The 16,456-nt window shown below is 37.1% G+C and overlaps 1 protein-coding gene across 6 annotated transcripts in view; it reads left to right on the top strand.

Annotated features, from left to right (window-relative positions):
• The window catches only part of UBE3A (ubiquitin protein ligase E3A), a 94,160-nt gene that overhangs the window by 31,170 nt on the left and 46,534 nt on the right, over window positions 1-16,456 (top strand). Inside the window, exons 2-6 of one of the 6 annotated variants that reach the window (XM_069559111.1) lie at window positions 472-535; window positions 2,067-2,151; window positions 2,886-3,005; window positions 4,565-4,765; window positions 6,255-6,299. The exons of 1 other annotated variant lie outside the window; for it this stretch is intronic. In XM_069559111.1, coding sequence (XP_069415212.1) covers window positions 6,298-6,299 — 2 coding nt within the window. In that variant the 5' untranslated portion in view covers window positions 472-535; window positions 2,067-2,151; window positions 2,886-3,005; window positions 4,565-4,765; window positions 6,255-6,297. The remainder of the gene's footprint in view (window positions 1-471; window positions 536-2,066; window positions 2,152-2,885; window positions 3,006-4,564; window positions 4,766-6,254; window positions 6,300-16,456) is intronic. 4 more of the 6 variants (XM_069559110.1, XM_069559109.1, XM_069559108.1 and 1 more) reach the window with 4 other exon arrangements.

Below are 16,456 nucleotides of genomic sequence, written 5' to 3'. Positions count from 1 at the left end.
ACACCTAAGATTTACAGGACACTCCCAAGCTGCTACTCTAGAAGGTGGCTGGGCAGATGCTCCTGTATGTACCTAACGTAACAGATGCTCAGCATATAGAATTTAGTTAAAGCTTAACTGCTATAGGTATCCGAAGGAATTCGAGACACGTACTTAAACAGTTGTCATGTATTTTCAGCCATGTTGGAGAGAGATAGGAGTAAGGAAATGGAGAGCAGTAAACTCTGTGGCTGAAAATGGGCATCACGGTTCTGCCCGCTGGAAGCACTCAGGGCACAGGGCCTGCCTCACGACCTGTCCATACATCCTGGCAGCAGCACTTAGGGGCATTTGTCTCTTGATATGTTTTGAATATTCACAGATATTACAAATGAGTTTGCTTCTGTAATTTTTGAGCAATTGTTTTTCTTTGAAAGTTGTCTATTCAGTTGTCTATGTAAAAAGAATTGAGTGAGGTGTTTTATGTTTTAGGTTAAAAATCTGTAAGAGCCTGATTTTAGAATTCACCAGCTCCTCAGAAGTTTGGCGAAATATGGTATGTTTCTGTTTTATTTTTTGAAAGTCAAAATTGCATGAATATCTTAATGTCATGATTAGGATAGTGATGTATTCAGCAGATTTGGATGACTGCCATTTTTAAAGGATGATTCTGCTAGGTGCTAAATCACTGTGCTGCCAGGTAGACTGTGTGAGGGCTCCAAGTGGGATTCAGAAAGAAACTTAGAGGTTAGTGTGCTATCAGGGGTAAAATAATTATATAAGAAGATTGAGGGGGCGAGTTTGGCTGTTAGGCTATGAGTTAATAATAGCTTCCATTTATTGGGCTTTTTCTATGTGCCAGACACTGTTTTGAACAAAATACATGTTTGTTCATCCTCATGACAGACTTCTGAAATAGGTTCTACTGTTACCTTAGTTCTGTATATTGGGAAACGGGCTTGGAGAGGTTAAGAAACTTGCCCAAGATTTTCCATTGAGTAAGGGACCAAACAAGGCCTTGTATCCAGACTGACTCTGGGAGCTGTTTGCTCTGTTGAGCACTGGACTATGAAAAAGGAAGTCTAGAAGAGAAAAGTTGCCTCAATATTTTTCATAGAACATGTAGCTCTGTAATGAATTAATTCATCTCAGTTAATCAATTAAAAGGTATTTTGACTTTTTCATTTTTATGTTTTACAGGTTGGAAAGTTAGACTTGGATCTTTTAAATCCACATACACTATTAGTCTTATGAAGACTCCAGAGGAAATACTGTTTGTTTCAGGGGGCGCATTACCTCTTTTCCAAATGACCTCAAGAATCTTCTAGGTTGTTATTAGGAAGCATGTAACATGACAGGAAAATCTAGGAAACTTGATATCTTCCAGGGATTATAGATCCCACATATTTTGGCATACCTCAGAGGCATTTCAGGCTTACTTCTAGACTACTGCAGTAAGGCACATAAAGCTAGTCAATGAGTGACGTTTCTGGCTTTCTGGTGCCTGTGAAAGTTACATTGACAGATGCTTACTACAGTCTACTAAGTGTGCTATAACATTATGTCTAAAAAATAGTGTACATACCTTAATTTAAAAATACTTTGTTGATTAAGAAAAAGTGCTAAACATCATCTGAGCCTTCAGCAAGTTGTTACAGTAATATCAAAAGTTACTGATAATAAGTCACCATGGCAAATATAATGATGAGGAAAAAATGTGAAATATTGCAAGAATTAACCAGAATGTGACACGGAGACATGAAGTGAGCAAATGCTGTTGGAAAGATGGCACCCGTACACTTGCTAGAGGCAGGCTGCCACAAACCTTCAGTTTGTCAAAGGCGACGCACATTATTTGTGAAGTGCAATAAGATGAAGTATGTCTGTATGGGAGTCCGTGAAAGTTACTTATGTATTCTTTGGCCAACTCTTAACCCTTATCTGAATTTGAAGCCCAAATTCATAGGCTGCAGAGTTACAGGTTCAAGCATTGATGTTTCATCCCTTAGTATTCTCGGATAGCTTCCTGTTTTATAAATGTCAGGGGTCTTTTGTTTCTGTCTCCTAATTTTCTCATCTTTCCTTAGATCACTTTTCAGATTTGGCCTGGATATATAGTTTGGTAGGGAAATCATCCGGAGGAAAAACTAGTTGCAGGATATGAAATTGAATGTGAGTGGATTTATGACTGATAAGGAGAATATAATATTTGTGAAATACCCAAGGAGTTTTTGCTACTGTTAGATTATCCTATGGAATAAGTAGGAATAGACTTGATGTGTATGTGTGTATGTGTGTGTGTATGTTTGTGTATAACTATTTCATTAAGCATTTGACTACCTGGAAAACTCTATTACTATTAGTCCCATTTAAACTATTGTAATTGTGGATTCTCAATTTGTATTTTAAATCTTTGCTTGCTTACATATATTTAAATCTTGAGACTCTAGAGCAAAACTAAACAAAATCACAAAATACTAATTCTGGTTAGGAAGTCAGTATAGCTAGGTTTTAGTCCTAGGCCTGGCTTCAACACTAATACTAAAATCTTGGGCAAGTCAATTAATCACTCTAAGGCTGCTTTGTTTTTCTGTTTTTTAAAATTCTTTCTATCCTACTTACTTATAGGTTAGTGCCAGAGTTGTTTTGAGATTTAAGGTGTTGACCAAAGTGCTTTTGTAAACTGTGACACTTCATAAAAGTACAAGATTATTGTCATTGTTTTCTCAAGTGAAGAAATAATTTAAGGGAAAAATACTGGAAAATAGTCCTTGAAAGCATTTCTATAATTATTCTTCTGATGAATGTTACATTGGCACCTAATTTGAACCTGTGAAGATTTTTTTTTTTGAACAATGAATTGAGTTTATAAAGTGTTCTAACTAAAGATTTGTTTAATTTATTAGAGTTATTAAACCTACGCTCAGATCAAGTTAGCAGCTAGACTGGTGTGACAACCTGTTTTTAATCAGTGACTCAAAGCTGTGATCACCCTGATGTCACCGAATGGCCACAGCTTGTAAAAGGTAATTTTGAATGTTATTTTACAGCCTTTAAAAGGCTGCCATTGTAAAATACATGCTGTTTAAAAAAAAGGAAGAAAATGTATAGTTGACAGGGATATTGACTGCTAAGAATAGTGAACCTACGAGTTGACCTGCTTCTCCATTTAATCTTCCTAAAATACTTTCTGCCTTTTCCCCAGACTTATCTGTATGAATAAATAGGAAAGTATTTCTGAAAATTTCCAAGTTTTTAAATAAAGATTTTATTATGAAGATTTAAAAAAAAACTATGAAAAAAGTCTTAATATACATTTTAAGGTATGCTTTTCACGTGGTGAGAGTTTTAGTAACACTGGTATACTGTTCTGTCCCAGAGAGTTACAGTGGAAGTTAAAGGAGGGGCTTGCAGTCCCGAGAAGCTGCACCTCATAAAAATCTCTCTTCTGATTTGTTTTTCTGACAAACTTTAGGTTAACCTAAGTCAGTACTTCTGGGGTTTTTTTCATTTGATTTGTGTCCTCAATTTGGTAAAATTACAGCTGACTCAATGGATATGAGCTTGAGCAAGCTCCAGAAGATGATGGAAGGGAAGCCTGGTGTGCTGCATGCAGTCCATGGGGTTGCAAAGAGTTGGACATGACTGAGCAGCTGAACAACCAGATCCTTACTTCCCATCATTTGACAGTAAAGACTCTTCAGGGGCTAAATGAAAGCTTGGAAACTATTGTTAGATCTTAGGTATTTTATTTATTTATTGGAGTTACGGAATTTTTTTTCCCCAAAACTTTAAACTTATTTTGTATTTGGGTGTAGCCGCTTAACAGTGTAGTGGGAGTTTCAGGTGAACATCAAAAGGGCTTAGCCATACATAGACATATATCTGTTCTCCCCCCAGATCTTATGTACTGTATAATTTTGAGTGTTTGGATCCTAACTTTAGGATACTCTTTGGTAAATCATTTAGAATATTACAGACAGAATACAATAAGCAGAATGACTAGAAATTTATACAGGCAGGTACTATTACTTATTACTCACTTTAAAAAAAAGTGCTTTCTTTTAGTTCAGTGTTTATTCTTAACCTTTTTCTTGATTAAAAAACAATTTCCGTTTTGAGTGAAAAACAAATGCACTATGTTTAAGAGTCTTAGGGTAGATTGTTTTAAGGTAATCTTCAATTTATATTATTCTTTTTTTCTTCTTGAATTGGTTTAAATTACTTGGTTTGACTTTAAAGTGGTTTTGGTAGTTACATTAATATATGTTAATATTAAATGATGCTAATATTTACGTATTCTCTTGTTTAGGGAACAGACTTTGGAAATTACAGTGTAGATACCATTTGATGTATTTAATCTCTATTCCATTTCAGAATCTCAAAATTTTACAATAATTACAAATTGTGCTTCTGAGACTTGGATTTGTGTTTCCTCTTGCTTGCATCTTACCTTTTTGTAGTAGTAGTTTAATTTCCCTGTCAATGTGTCCTCAGTTTCCCCCCCCCCCCTCTTTCCCTGTTAATTTTGAAAATTTTGCCGCCTACGTGTTTAAAAGCTTCTAATCTGCCTCTCTTCCCTTAGAGCCAGCAGGTTTTGTTTTTTGTTTTGCAAGCCTGCTCTGCCTCCTTACAGTATGACATCTGATGCTGGAGGGTCGGTCGCACTTTCAAAAATGAGTCAGCTGGTACATGGGGTTATCATCACTTTTTAGCTCTTCTGTCTGAGAGATACAAGTTTGGAAGCAATCTTGGGGTACTTACCCACAAGGCTGGTGGAAACCAGGTGTGTCACAAAGGTGATTTGTTTGCTCCCTGGGGGAGAGGGTGGAGTGAAATTTTTGCATTTGTGTCACTGCCAAGTCACTGCCACCTCCAGCATGCCCCAGGTTTTAGTTCTAATATCATTTTGTGCATAATTGAAAATGTGAATATACTGCAAAGAAGATCTAAAATAAATATTTGAGCTGCTGGACTCTTACATTTTTTTTGCATTCTTTCCCTTGGACCACTGCAATGAGAAATAATTCTGAAAGTGATAAAGACGTGAGTTTTTTAAAACTGAGAAATATGGGAAACAGATTATTTCTTTTCTGGTGGCTCTGAGTTTAAGATTCTTTTGTTAAAAGCTGTTTGGAATTTGAAGTCTCAAGTCAGTAATAAATTTACAAATCAAGTCCTTGTAATATCAGTTTGAAAATTTAGCTTTTGACCTCTAAAAAACATTTTACCTATTCTGTGAATTGAAAGTGTTGAAATCAGTATTATGCTGATTCACCTATATGTTGACTGATGCTGGAGTAATAGGAATTTATTTTTTTTAATATGTTGGGAATGGTAGGCAGAATTGGTTCATGCCCCAGAATGAAAATAAAATATTTCTTACTGTCTTAGAATTTTGAATATTTCTACTTAAACTAGCAACAGTATATTGGAAAAAGTAGAAAAAAACTGGCAACTGTTTATAGCTGAAGTCATTCATACTTATCCACAGCAAGATTTTTAATGCCCTGGAATACAGTTGACAGGTACACACGCTGCCAGTGTATTTTCAGGGCAAGCTACTTTCGTTGAAATAAAGTAATCATGATCAGAATGGTAAATCAGACTTTAGTGTCTCAAAATTCATGAGGCTGTTAGGTTTAAGTTTGTATTATCTACAGCAGAGATTGGCAGACTTTTTTTTTAAGGGCCAGGTAATAAGTATTTTAGGCTTTGTGGGCCACGTGTCTCTGTTTCTCAGCTCTGCTCTTGTAGTATAAAAGCAGCCATAGACAGTATGTAAATGAATGAGCATGCCTCTGTGCCAGAGCAAGTTCACAAAAATAGGCGGCTGACCCAGGCCTTAGTTTGTCATCCCAGGCAGTAGTTTGCTGATACTTTATCTAAAGTTTGGGACCACGAATACCAGTGAATACCTTTGATATTGTGAATAACTGATACTTGGCTATAGATGGTTTCAGAGTTGTATGTTTTTATTATAAATATTTGACTTTGTAAATAATTATGATTTGTTACATTGGTTTATACATTGGTACCTAAATAGTGTTTAATTTCCTTTCCTTAAAAAAATGAACTGAGTTTTTATTACTCTAGCCCTTAACGATAAATGTGTTGTATGGCAATCTGATCTGACCACGTTTTTCTCATGTTGAACTTTTAAAATTGTTAACCCATTAAATCTTGGTTTCAAATTTGTCTTCCAAAATAAAATGTTTGCTCCTTTTTAGAAATATGGAATATTTTGCTTAACTTTTCTCAATTGCATTTTACAGATCATCAGGAGAACCTCAATCTGACGACATTGAAGCTAGCCGAATGTAAGTGTAACTTGGTTGAGGTTGTGGTGTCTGAGTTGCTCTAGATTGCTTTAAATGGTATCACATTTTTTGAAAACAATTTCCAAAGAGAGTAATACTTTAGAAAGTAAATTGGAAAATAGGAATACACATGTCTCATTTTCCCTACCAAATAAATACCTCTAAATCTTGGTAACATATTGATTTCTACTTCTAGACAGATAATTGCATACCCCTGGATTCTTACATATTTTTGCTCCCCTAGAAGTTTTAGTCGGTTCAGTGTGAAAGACCTAGAAGCGCATCATTTCATTCATAGTGGTAGAAGGATCCCACGATAGAACATGAACATAGAGAAGTACCAGTGTACTCAGGAACCTTGATGCAATAGGGACCTAATCCACATGGCAGAAAACGGGTGATCAGGGAAGGCTAAGTTAAGTCTTGAAGTGAGACTGGGAGTTAGCTAGCACATTCTAGGCAGAAGCATGAGCACTTAACAAAGCCGCATAGTAAACATAGGAAACAGTAGGCAGTTGAGGATTTTTAGATTATAGACTAACCGAAAGGTGGGAAATTAAAGGAGATGAGACTGGATAAAAAGGACTAGGTGCTTGCATGCTATGTGAACCGCCTTGACCTGTCTCTCATAGGTATTTGGGAGTTAGTAAAGAATTTGCTAAGTAGGGTAACCTTGTTAAATATATATATTTTTAGTAACTTTGCTGGCAAGGAAACGGGATTGAAGAGAAATCATATGGTAGGATGACCAAGTTTTAGTCGATGAAAACCTAAATAAGGGCAGTAGTATATTAGGAATTCAAGATAAAGTTTTCTGGTTTAAAGAAAAGTATTTAGAAAGTGAAGTAGGTAAGACTTCAGTGATTAGTTGTGAGAATATAAGTTTAAAATAACTAGAGATGGTGATTATTGAAGCAGGGCTTTAAGGTAGTAATGGTTGGAATGAAAAATATAGGTATAGGGATTTCTCTTGAATAAGAGCAAAGACCCTTATGAATCTAGAAGAGGGAGATAAGGATGACTATGTGATAGTAAATGTATTGGTAGGTAGGAATGGGGAAGTCAAAGCCATTGTACCTAAACTGTCAATTTTCTTAGTAAATTAGGTCAGCTACACCACTGTGTGCTTCTGGAAGAAGTGGTTTCATTGTTGATTAAGCTTGGGATGTACAGACTTAAATAGCAGATTTCTTTCCTGAAAATTGTGAAAAATCCTTTAGAATGCTATACATTGTGCATCTCCAAGAAGGAATTATAAAATGTATTTTTCAAACACATGTGTCCATGTAACTTAAAATTTTTTTGTGCGGTAAAATACACATTACAGAATGTCCAGGTTAGTGGTAATTAGTCACATCTATATTGTTGTGCAGTGACTGCCACCATCTTCTCTGCAACTCTTTTCATCCTGCAAAACTGAAGCTGCTGTCAGTTTAAACCTCACTCCCCTTTCACTCTTCTCCCCAGGCCCTGGCAGCCACCATTCTGCTCTCTCTGGTATGGACAACAATTCCTCATATACTCTTGAGTGCCCACAGTGTTCGTTTTTATTTTACTTACATAGCGTGATATCAAGGTTCATCCACGTTACAGTATGTCAGAATTTTCTTCCCTTCTAGGAACTGAATAATCTGTTGTATGTATGTAACATTTCATTTATCCATTTATCTGCTGATGGACACCGGTTGCTTGTGTTTTAGCTACTGTGACTAATGCTGCAATGTATGAATACCTCTTCGAGACCCTGCTTTTATTTCTTTGGGTATATGCCCAGAAGTCAGATTGCTGGATCATACGATAGTCCTATTTTTAGTTTTTTGCACAAGGAACATTCATACTGTTTTCTAGAGTGGCTGTATCACTTTAACATTTTGACCACATAATGCACAAAGGTTATAATTCCATACGTTCTCAACATTTGTAATTACTTGTGTTTTTTTTTTCCCTTCACTGTAAGCCATCCTAATGAGAGCATGGGTATATCTCTTTATAGTTTTTTAACCATGTAACTTTTTAAGAAACATTTTAAAGTAGTTTTTGTGGAGTTTGGTTAGGGGGTTTGAAAAGACTGAAAACTTGGAAAGTTCTTGGGGAAAATGGGTGAAGTGGACCAGATGTTGAGAGTCTCAGGCTAACAGAGTACCCAGCTAAGATTAACTTATCCATACTTGCAGTTTGGTGACTTTTCTGTAATAGCCAGAAGAAGGTGCATGGTATTTCACCATTGGCTATTAGAGCAGATGGGAGTGGCATGTGTGTAGAGTGTTAACATTGGAGTAGTTGAATTTACATGTTATCGTGATGGCCACTGTTGGAAAGGTTGTGGTGCCAGATGAAGATGTTGGGTTGGTTACAAAACGCATGATGGGTCAAAAAGATAGTTTCAGTTTAAGTGAAACTCTTGCAGGCATAGATGATGATGATCAGAGCCTAAGGTAGTGATTGGGTGAAACTGAGAGGAGATGAGGGACCCTCAAGTTAAGAAAGTCAAGTATTTTGGGGGCTCAAGGGTTGGGATAGATCATGCATACAGGCATTGAGGTCACAATGCCAGTGATATAACTGGGGCAAAATAGAGGCTTTAGTATATGGGTGCGATTTACCACAAAGTTTCTAAGTATAAGTTATGTTTGTGTGTGTGTGTGGTTTTTTTTTTTAAGTGGGGGATGGGCATTATTTTTAATACAGTGAATAAGAAGGATAACGGTACATTTAGGGATTTGAGTTGTCTGTGGAAACCTCACTTAAAAGAATTATAAGAAGTGCATTTGGGGGCAAGTTAGGTTTTAGTGAAAGCTAAGAGATTGAGAAAACGTAAAGCAATTGAAGATATCATGAATGTGTTTCTGGCAATCTTGATGGAAGAGGTTGGATGGATGCATCAAGAGTAAAGAATGAAAAGGAAAGATGAGGCTTGTGTTTTGTAGTATGGCAAGAATGTGAGGTGTGGTAGGATGTTTATCGTGAGGTTCCAGGTGAGACTCCGGTGTTAAGTTCTGGTTGAGTTTAGCAAGGTGTCATTCTGTTGCCCATTGTAAGGTGGAGTAACTACAAATTAGATCTACCAAAGATTTCTAAGCTTCTGGCCATAATTGTGAGACTATAGCTCTAAGTTTTCATGTCTGCCACAGTTTCTCAAATTTCTATAACTGTAGAAACCATAACTAGGCAGTAGTTTAGTAAGATTTCTTCTACCTTAAGCTTATGTGTCTTGATTTACAAAATAGGTGATGAAGGAGTCTTGTTTTTATCTAAGAATTAACTAGTGTGTTTTATTAATGGCAGCATCTTATATTTATTAAAGCATGATTCTTTTTACCACTTTGAGATATATTTGCATTTGATATCCTTTAGGGAACACCTTGAATACATTGTAAATAACTATATAAAATTAAAGAATATGCTTGTTTTTAGAAATTCCTACTGTCACCCATTTCCTAGAGCACAGAAAAACATAGTTTTTAACAGCTGCATGCTAATTTATAGTTTAGCCTCAAAATAGAACTGACACAATAACCCAGATCTTTTTATTCAATTATATAATATACTTGGATTTTGTTTAAAATCTGCATACCATGTAGTAGTCTTTTTTCACATACTAATTTAGACTCTTTAATTTTCTTAATGATTTCAAAGCAATTCTAGTAACTTCAGATTTCTTGTCTTTGGTAGTTACTCCGCAACCTTAACTCCTAACACTTCGGCTATGTTTTTAGGTATATAATTAAGACTGTAAAGGGAACCAAGGGTAAGTGTATCAAGTGATTTATGGTTCAGTATTTGGAAATGCTATTTTTTTTCTAAATGTTGGCATGACCAAGGTCTTAGTCCTCAGGCCATTATTATCTATTATCTATAGGTAAGAACTTCATAGGGCTTCCCTGGTAGCTCACCTGGTAAAGTATCCACCTGCAGTGCAGGAGACCCTGGTTTGATTTCCTGAGTCAGGAAGTTCCCCTGGAAAAGGGATTGGCTACTCACTCCAGTATTCTTGGGCCTCCCTGGTGGCTCAGACAGTAAAGAATCTTCCTGTACTACAGGAGACCTGAGTTGGGAGGATCCCCTGGAGGAGGGCATGACAACCCACTCCAGTATTCTTGTCTGGAGAATCCCCATGGATGGAGGAGCCTGGCAGGCCACAGTCCATGGAGTCACAAAGAGTCGGACACCACTGAGCAACTCAGCACATAGTACACCAACCACAGTGTAAACGGAAATAGCTAATTGTTATTGGATCAAAGATTGAAGTTATTAAACCCTGTTACTTATGCTCAAAACCTTTCAGAGGTCTCTTTCTCAGAGTAAAGTCCAAGGATCTACAAGGCTGTATGTGCTTCCTTTCACTTTCGTGACCTTTGTATTTTCTTTTGCCTAATTTTATCCTCACTTGCTTTATGCTCTTGCCCTTAATGATTTGGTGTTCTTAAGATGTGTGCCTGTTTCCTATGATCCTTCTCTCTGATAACCACATGGCTTCCTTTCTCATTTGCTTTAGAGCTCTCTAATGATTCTTATCAGAGAGACTTTCCTTGACCAACTTTCTTCAAAGAATGGTCATGTCCTGTTTTCCCTATTCCTTCTCCCATGCTGTATTTATCTTCATGGGATTTAATGTCATTTGACTGATTTCTTTGTTGTCTGGCTCATTTAATACCAGCATGGAAGTCTAATGTTCTTTAAATGTGTTATGGTGTGTTTTTTGGCCCAGAATGTGGTCTGTTCCATGTGAGTTTGAGAAGAATGTGTAATCTGTTGTTGTTGGATGAAATAGTCAAGAGATGTCAGTTGTATCCAGTTGATTGATGGTGCTCTTGAGTTCAACTGTGCCGTTAATGATTTTCTGCCTGCTCCATCTGCCCATTCCTGATAGAGAGGTATTGAAGTCTCTGACTGTAGTAGTGGATTGCTCTAGTTTTCTTTGTAGTTCTATCACTTTTTGCCTGAAGTTATTTGATGCTCTGTTGTTTGGTGCATACACAAGGATTGTGATATTATCTTGGAAAACTGACCCATTTCTCCTTGTGTAATACCCTCTTTTAGCCCTGATAACTTACTTTATTTTATTTTTAATTGGAAGATGATTGCTTTACATTGTTGTATTGGTTTCTGCCATACAAGGTGAATCAGCCCTAAGTATGTGTGAGTCCCCTCCCTCTTGAACCCCCCCAGCCCCACCCCATCCCACCCCGCTGAGTTGTCGTAGAGCAGCTCGGAGTTGAGCTCACTGTGTTAGGCGGCAGCTTCCCACTAGCTCCCTTGTGCATATGACTATATATATGTTTCAGCGCTACTCTCTCAGTTTGTCCTACCCTCTCCCCCCTGCTGTGTCCACAGATCTGCATCTCCATTCCTGCCCTGCAAATAGGTTTATTAATAACATGTTTCTAGATTTTCATATATATGCTTTAATACATATTTGTTTTTCTCTTAATGACCTAATATATATGTGACTTTCTCTTAATGACTTTACTCTGTATAACAGGTTCTAGGTTCATCCACTTCACTATAATTGACTGAAATTCATTCCTTTTTATATTTCAGTAGTAATCTATTGTATGTGTACCACAACTTCTTTATCCATTCATCTGTTGATGGACATCTAGATTTCTTCCATGTGCCACCTATGATAAATACTGTTGGAATGAACATTGGCGTACACGTATCTTTTTTAATTATGATTTTCTCAGGGTATATGTGCAGTAGTGGGATTGCTGAATCATGGTAGTTTTATTCCTAGTTTATTAAGAAATCCTATTCTTCATAGTAGCTGTATTAATTTAAATTCCTGCTAATTGTGCAAGAGGGTTCCCTTTTCTCCACAGCCTCTCCAGCGTTGATTGTTTGAAGATGGCCATTCTGACCGCTGTGAGGTGCATTACTCTAACTAATGAGTGATGTTGAGCATTTTTTCATGTGTTTATTGGCCGTCTGTTCACCTTCTTTGGAAAAGTGTCTGTTTAGATCTTCTGCGCATTTTTTGATTTGGGTTATTTGTTTTTCTGCTGTTGAGCTACATGAACTGCTTGTATATTTTGGAGATTAATCCTTTGTCAGTTATTTCATTTGCAGTTATTTTCTCCTGTTCTGAAGGTTGTCTTTTCATCTTGTTTGTGGTTTCCTTTGCTGTGCCAAAACTTTTAATTAGGTTCCATTTGTTTATTTTTGTTTTCATTTCCATTATTCTTTATTCAAGGAAGTGTGACCCTGATAACTTTTCTGTGGAGTCTACTCTGGCTGAAATTAATATAGCTACTCCTGCTTTCTTTTGATTATTATTAGCATGGTATATATTTTTCCGATTTAATTTATATGTGTCTTTATATATAAAGTACAGATAATGTATAATTGGGTCTTGTTTTTTGATCCACTCTGACAATCAGTGGTGAAGAATCCACCTTTCAGTGCAGAAGACATAGGTTCGATCCCTTAGTCAGGAAGATGCCCTAGAGAAGGAAGTGGCAACACCTTCCAGTATTCTTGCCCAGGAAATCCCATGGACAGGGGATCCTGGCAGACTTCAGTCCATGGGGTTGCAAAAGGGTCAGATACAACTTCGTGACTAAACAACAACAACATATACACATACCTGAGTAGATACGCACACACATATGTACATATACATAAGTATTCATAAACCAAATACATAGTTGATATTATTTTAAACAACTTGTATGTCTTAGATTAGTTAAGATTAAGAAAAATAAAAGGTTTTCTTTTACTTTTCACTGATTTATTTATCAGTGCTTGTCCTTCTTTATGTAAATTTGAGGTCACAGTCTGTATACTTTTCACGTATTTCTTTATCAGTACTCATCCTTTATGTAAATTTGAGGTTCCAGTTTGTATCATTTTCCTTCTCTTTAAGAGAATTTCTTCTAACATTCTTGGAAGGCAAGTGTGCTGACAACAAATTCCCTCAGGTTTTATTTGTCTGAGTCTTTATTTCGGCCTCACTCTTGAAGAAGAATTTCACAGGGTATAGAATTCTAAGTTGGTATTTTTTTCTTTCTCCATTCCCCCCATCCCCCTTAGTACTTAATATATTTCATTTCACTCTCATGGTTTCTGAGGAGAAGTCAGATGTAATTCCTATTTTTGATATTTTGTAGGTAAGGAATTTTCCTCCTCTGTCTTCTTTCAGATTTTTTTTCTTTGATTATCTGTAGTTTGAAAATGATATCCCTAAGTGTAGGGTTTTAGAGTGGGAATTTTTCCTGGTTGGTGTTTTTTGAGCTTCCTGGATCTGTAGCTTGGTGTCTGATACTAATTTAGAGACATTTCTTAGTGATTGTTTCAGATATATCTGATGGTCCTTTCTTCTTTTTCTAGTATTCCCAGTATGTGTGTGTTATACTTTTTATAGTGTCCCACAGTTGTTAGTCTTTGTTCTCCTTGCTTTTCAATTTTCGAAGAGTCTGTGCTAAGTTCAGAGATTCTTTTCTTAGTTGTTTCCAGTCTACTGTTAAGCCCTCAAAAGATATTTAAAAATTCTGTTACAGTGTTTTTGATCTCTAGGTTTGTTTGTTTTGGTTATTTCTTAGGCTATCCATCTCTGCTTACATTTACATGTGTCTGCCTTATTCATTGAAAAGATCATATGGTTTTTCCTTTTTAGTCTGTTGATATGGTGAATTACCAAGCCAGCAGTCCTGTGATAATCCAGTTTGTGTGTTAGTCACTCAGTCAGTTGGGTCAGATACCTTGTGACTCCCATGAACTGTAGCCTGCCAGGCTCCTGTCTGTAAAATTCTCCAGGCAAGAACACTGGAGTGGATTGCCGTTCCTTCTCCAGGGGATCTTCCCCACTCAGGGCTTGAAGCTGGGTATTCTGCATTGCAGGCAGATTCTTTACTGTCTGAGACACCAGAGAAGCCCTGCTTTATTCATTAAAGCTTAGTAACTTATATATTAACTAGTTGGTTTAAATTCCTGGTATGATAATTCCAACATCTCTGCCATTTCTAATTCTTAACGCTTGCTCTGTGGTTGCAAATAGTGTTTTTTGCGTTTTAGTACGCTTTGTAATTTTTTCTTGATAGCTGGACATGATTTCCCAAGTAAAAGGAATTGCTGTAATAGGCCGTCAGTATTGTGATAGTAAGATGTAAGCGGAAAGGAAGCATTTGATAATATCCCATCAGGGTAAAGTATTTTTGCCTGAGGACAGGCCTTGATAAGAAAAGAGGCCGCTTCAGTTCAGTTCAGTTCAGTTGCTCAGCTGTGTCTGACTCTTTGTGACCCCATGAATTGCAGCACGCCAGGCCTCCCTGTCTATCACCAACTCCTGGAGTTCACTCAAACTCTTGTCCATCGAGTCAGTGATACCATCCAGCCATCTCATCCTCCGTTGTCCCCTTCTCCTCCTGCACCCAATCTCTCCCAGCATCAGAGTCTTCCAGTGAGTTAACTCTTCGCGTGAGGTGGCCAAAGTACTGGAGTTTCAGCTTTAGCATCATTCCTTCCAAAGAACACCCAGGACCGATCTTGTTTAGAATGGACTGGTTGGATCTCCACTGGTATATCTCAAAATGGTTCCTTTCTCTGCCCACCTGCTAGAAGCATGAGAGGAGTTTTGTCAGTACTGGCTCTGAGAACCTGCTCAAGCTCCTTGGGGTAATTCTCATAAAAATTCTGGGGGCTCCCCTATGACTGTTCCCTCACTCTATGGCGTTTTTAACTCCAGATTTTCTTAAGGCCGAGCCTCTAGGAATTCGTCAGTTACAGTTAAGGTTTTTCTGTCCTGTCACAGGTCCCTGCTTGTGGACCTCTGCTTCAGTAAACTATGACTCCCTATATTTGCCTTGGTGTTATGTTCTTCCCTCATTTAGGAATCCAAGAAGAGTTATGGAGTCCTTTTGTCTCTTCATCGTTTTATTTGTTACTGGATTGGAGTAATTACTTTCTAGCTTGTGAACCAGAAATCAGAAGTTGAGATGTAGCTTAGATGCTCTTTTGTCTGTGGAGTGGAAGAAAATATTTATATACAACTCCAAATTAAATATATGTGTATAAAAACATTTTTGGATTAAATATTGTCTTGAAATACATTCTGAAGTAAAAGATACAAAATAAAGGTGGCTGTTCTGTTCCCAGGATTCCCTCCTGGGTTCTGACACCGTGTTCTTGCTCTCCAGATTGAGCCTTTGTATGCACCTTTGTGTGCCTCTGGTATGCCTAAGGAACTGGGAGGTATCCTGATACCTGCTTCCCTTTATGGTTAAGTACTAGAAAAAAATAGTTAATTGACACTGCTTTCTAGCCAATATCAGGAGAGAAAATGAAGAATCCTCACTGAGGTTCTGAAATTTGCTAGATTCTGAGAACGTAATTGTAGATAAATGGTCAGATCATGTGTCTCAGGGAGCTTACCATGTAATTAATAGGCACTTATTATAAAGTGTACTGAAAATAGGTACAGGTTACTGTGGGAACAGCAGTCATGATCCTGAAATGATACTAAGCTGAATCTTTAAATAGAAGGAGATATGCTTCTGGTTCATGGTAGCGATGAATGCCTCTGAATGAGTCTTCTCAGAAGGCAGAGTGAGCACAGCCCTGCTATTTTGTTGAAGTACTCCAGCGAAGCAGTTTTTAGCATCAGTGCAAATTTGCATTTTATTTATTATAGTGTACATGTCCTTAAAAGATTGTAAGAAGTGTTAGTGGGAATAGTTTACAGTCCTCCTAGAATACTTTGGATTAAAGGCCATAACATGCAAAACCATTCACTATATTAATGAATTTTTATTGTTTTTGTTATTTCAGCTCGTAACAGTACCTTCTACTCAGGTACCCATCCCAGAAAACCTAGGTACTCAGCTTTTTCTATTCATTACCTCTATGCATACATCTTTTAAATGTTTCCTGCATCAGTTTCCTTTTCTTTTCTGCTACTTCTTCACTCTTTGTCTGGTCTCTAATAGTAGTCATTACCCAACTAGATTGTCTGCCTCCAATTTTGCCAATTTTGGTCCCAGTTTAAAACATGGAATTATCATAAAGACAGATTTGACTTAGTCGTTGACTTACTTAAAGCCCTTTAATGACTCCTGCTGCAGATGTTCTTATCTAGTGGTTTATGAAAACTGTGTGAATACTTTGGAACTTCTTGCCAGATGAAGTATATATGTATCTTTATGGGAAGAAAGTTACTGACT

The sequence above is a fragment of the Ovis canadensis genome, chromosome 18 (assembly GCF_042477335.2).
Source record: "Ovis canadensis isolate MfBH-ARS-UI-01 breed Bighorn chromosome 18, ARS-UI_OviCan_v2, whole genome shotgun sequence".
Classification (NCBI taxonomy): domain Eukaryota; kingdom Metazoa; phylum Chordata; class Mammalia; order Artiodactyla; family Bovidae; genus Ovis; species Ovis canadensis.
Note: the sequence above shows the minus strand (reverse complement) of the source record. Positions and strands in the feature narration are given on the sequence as shown.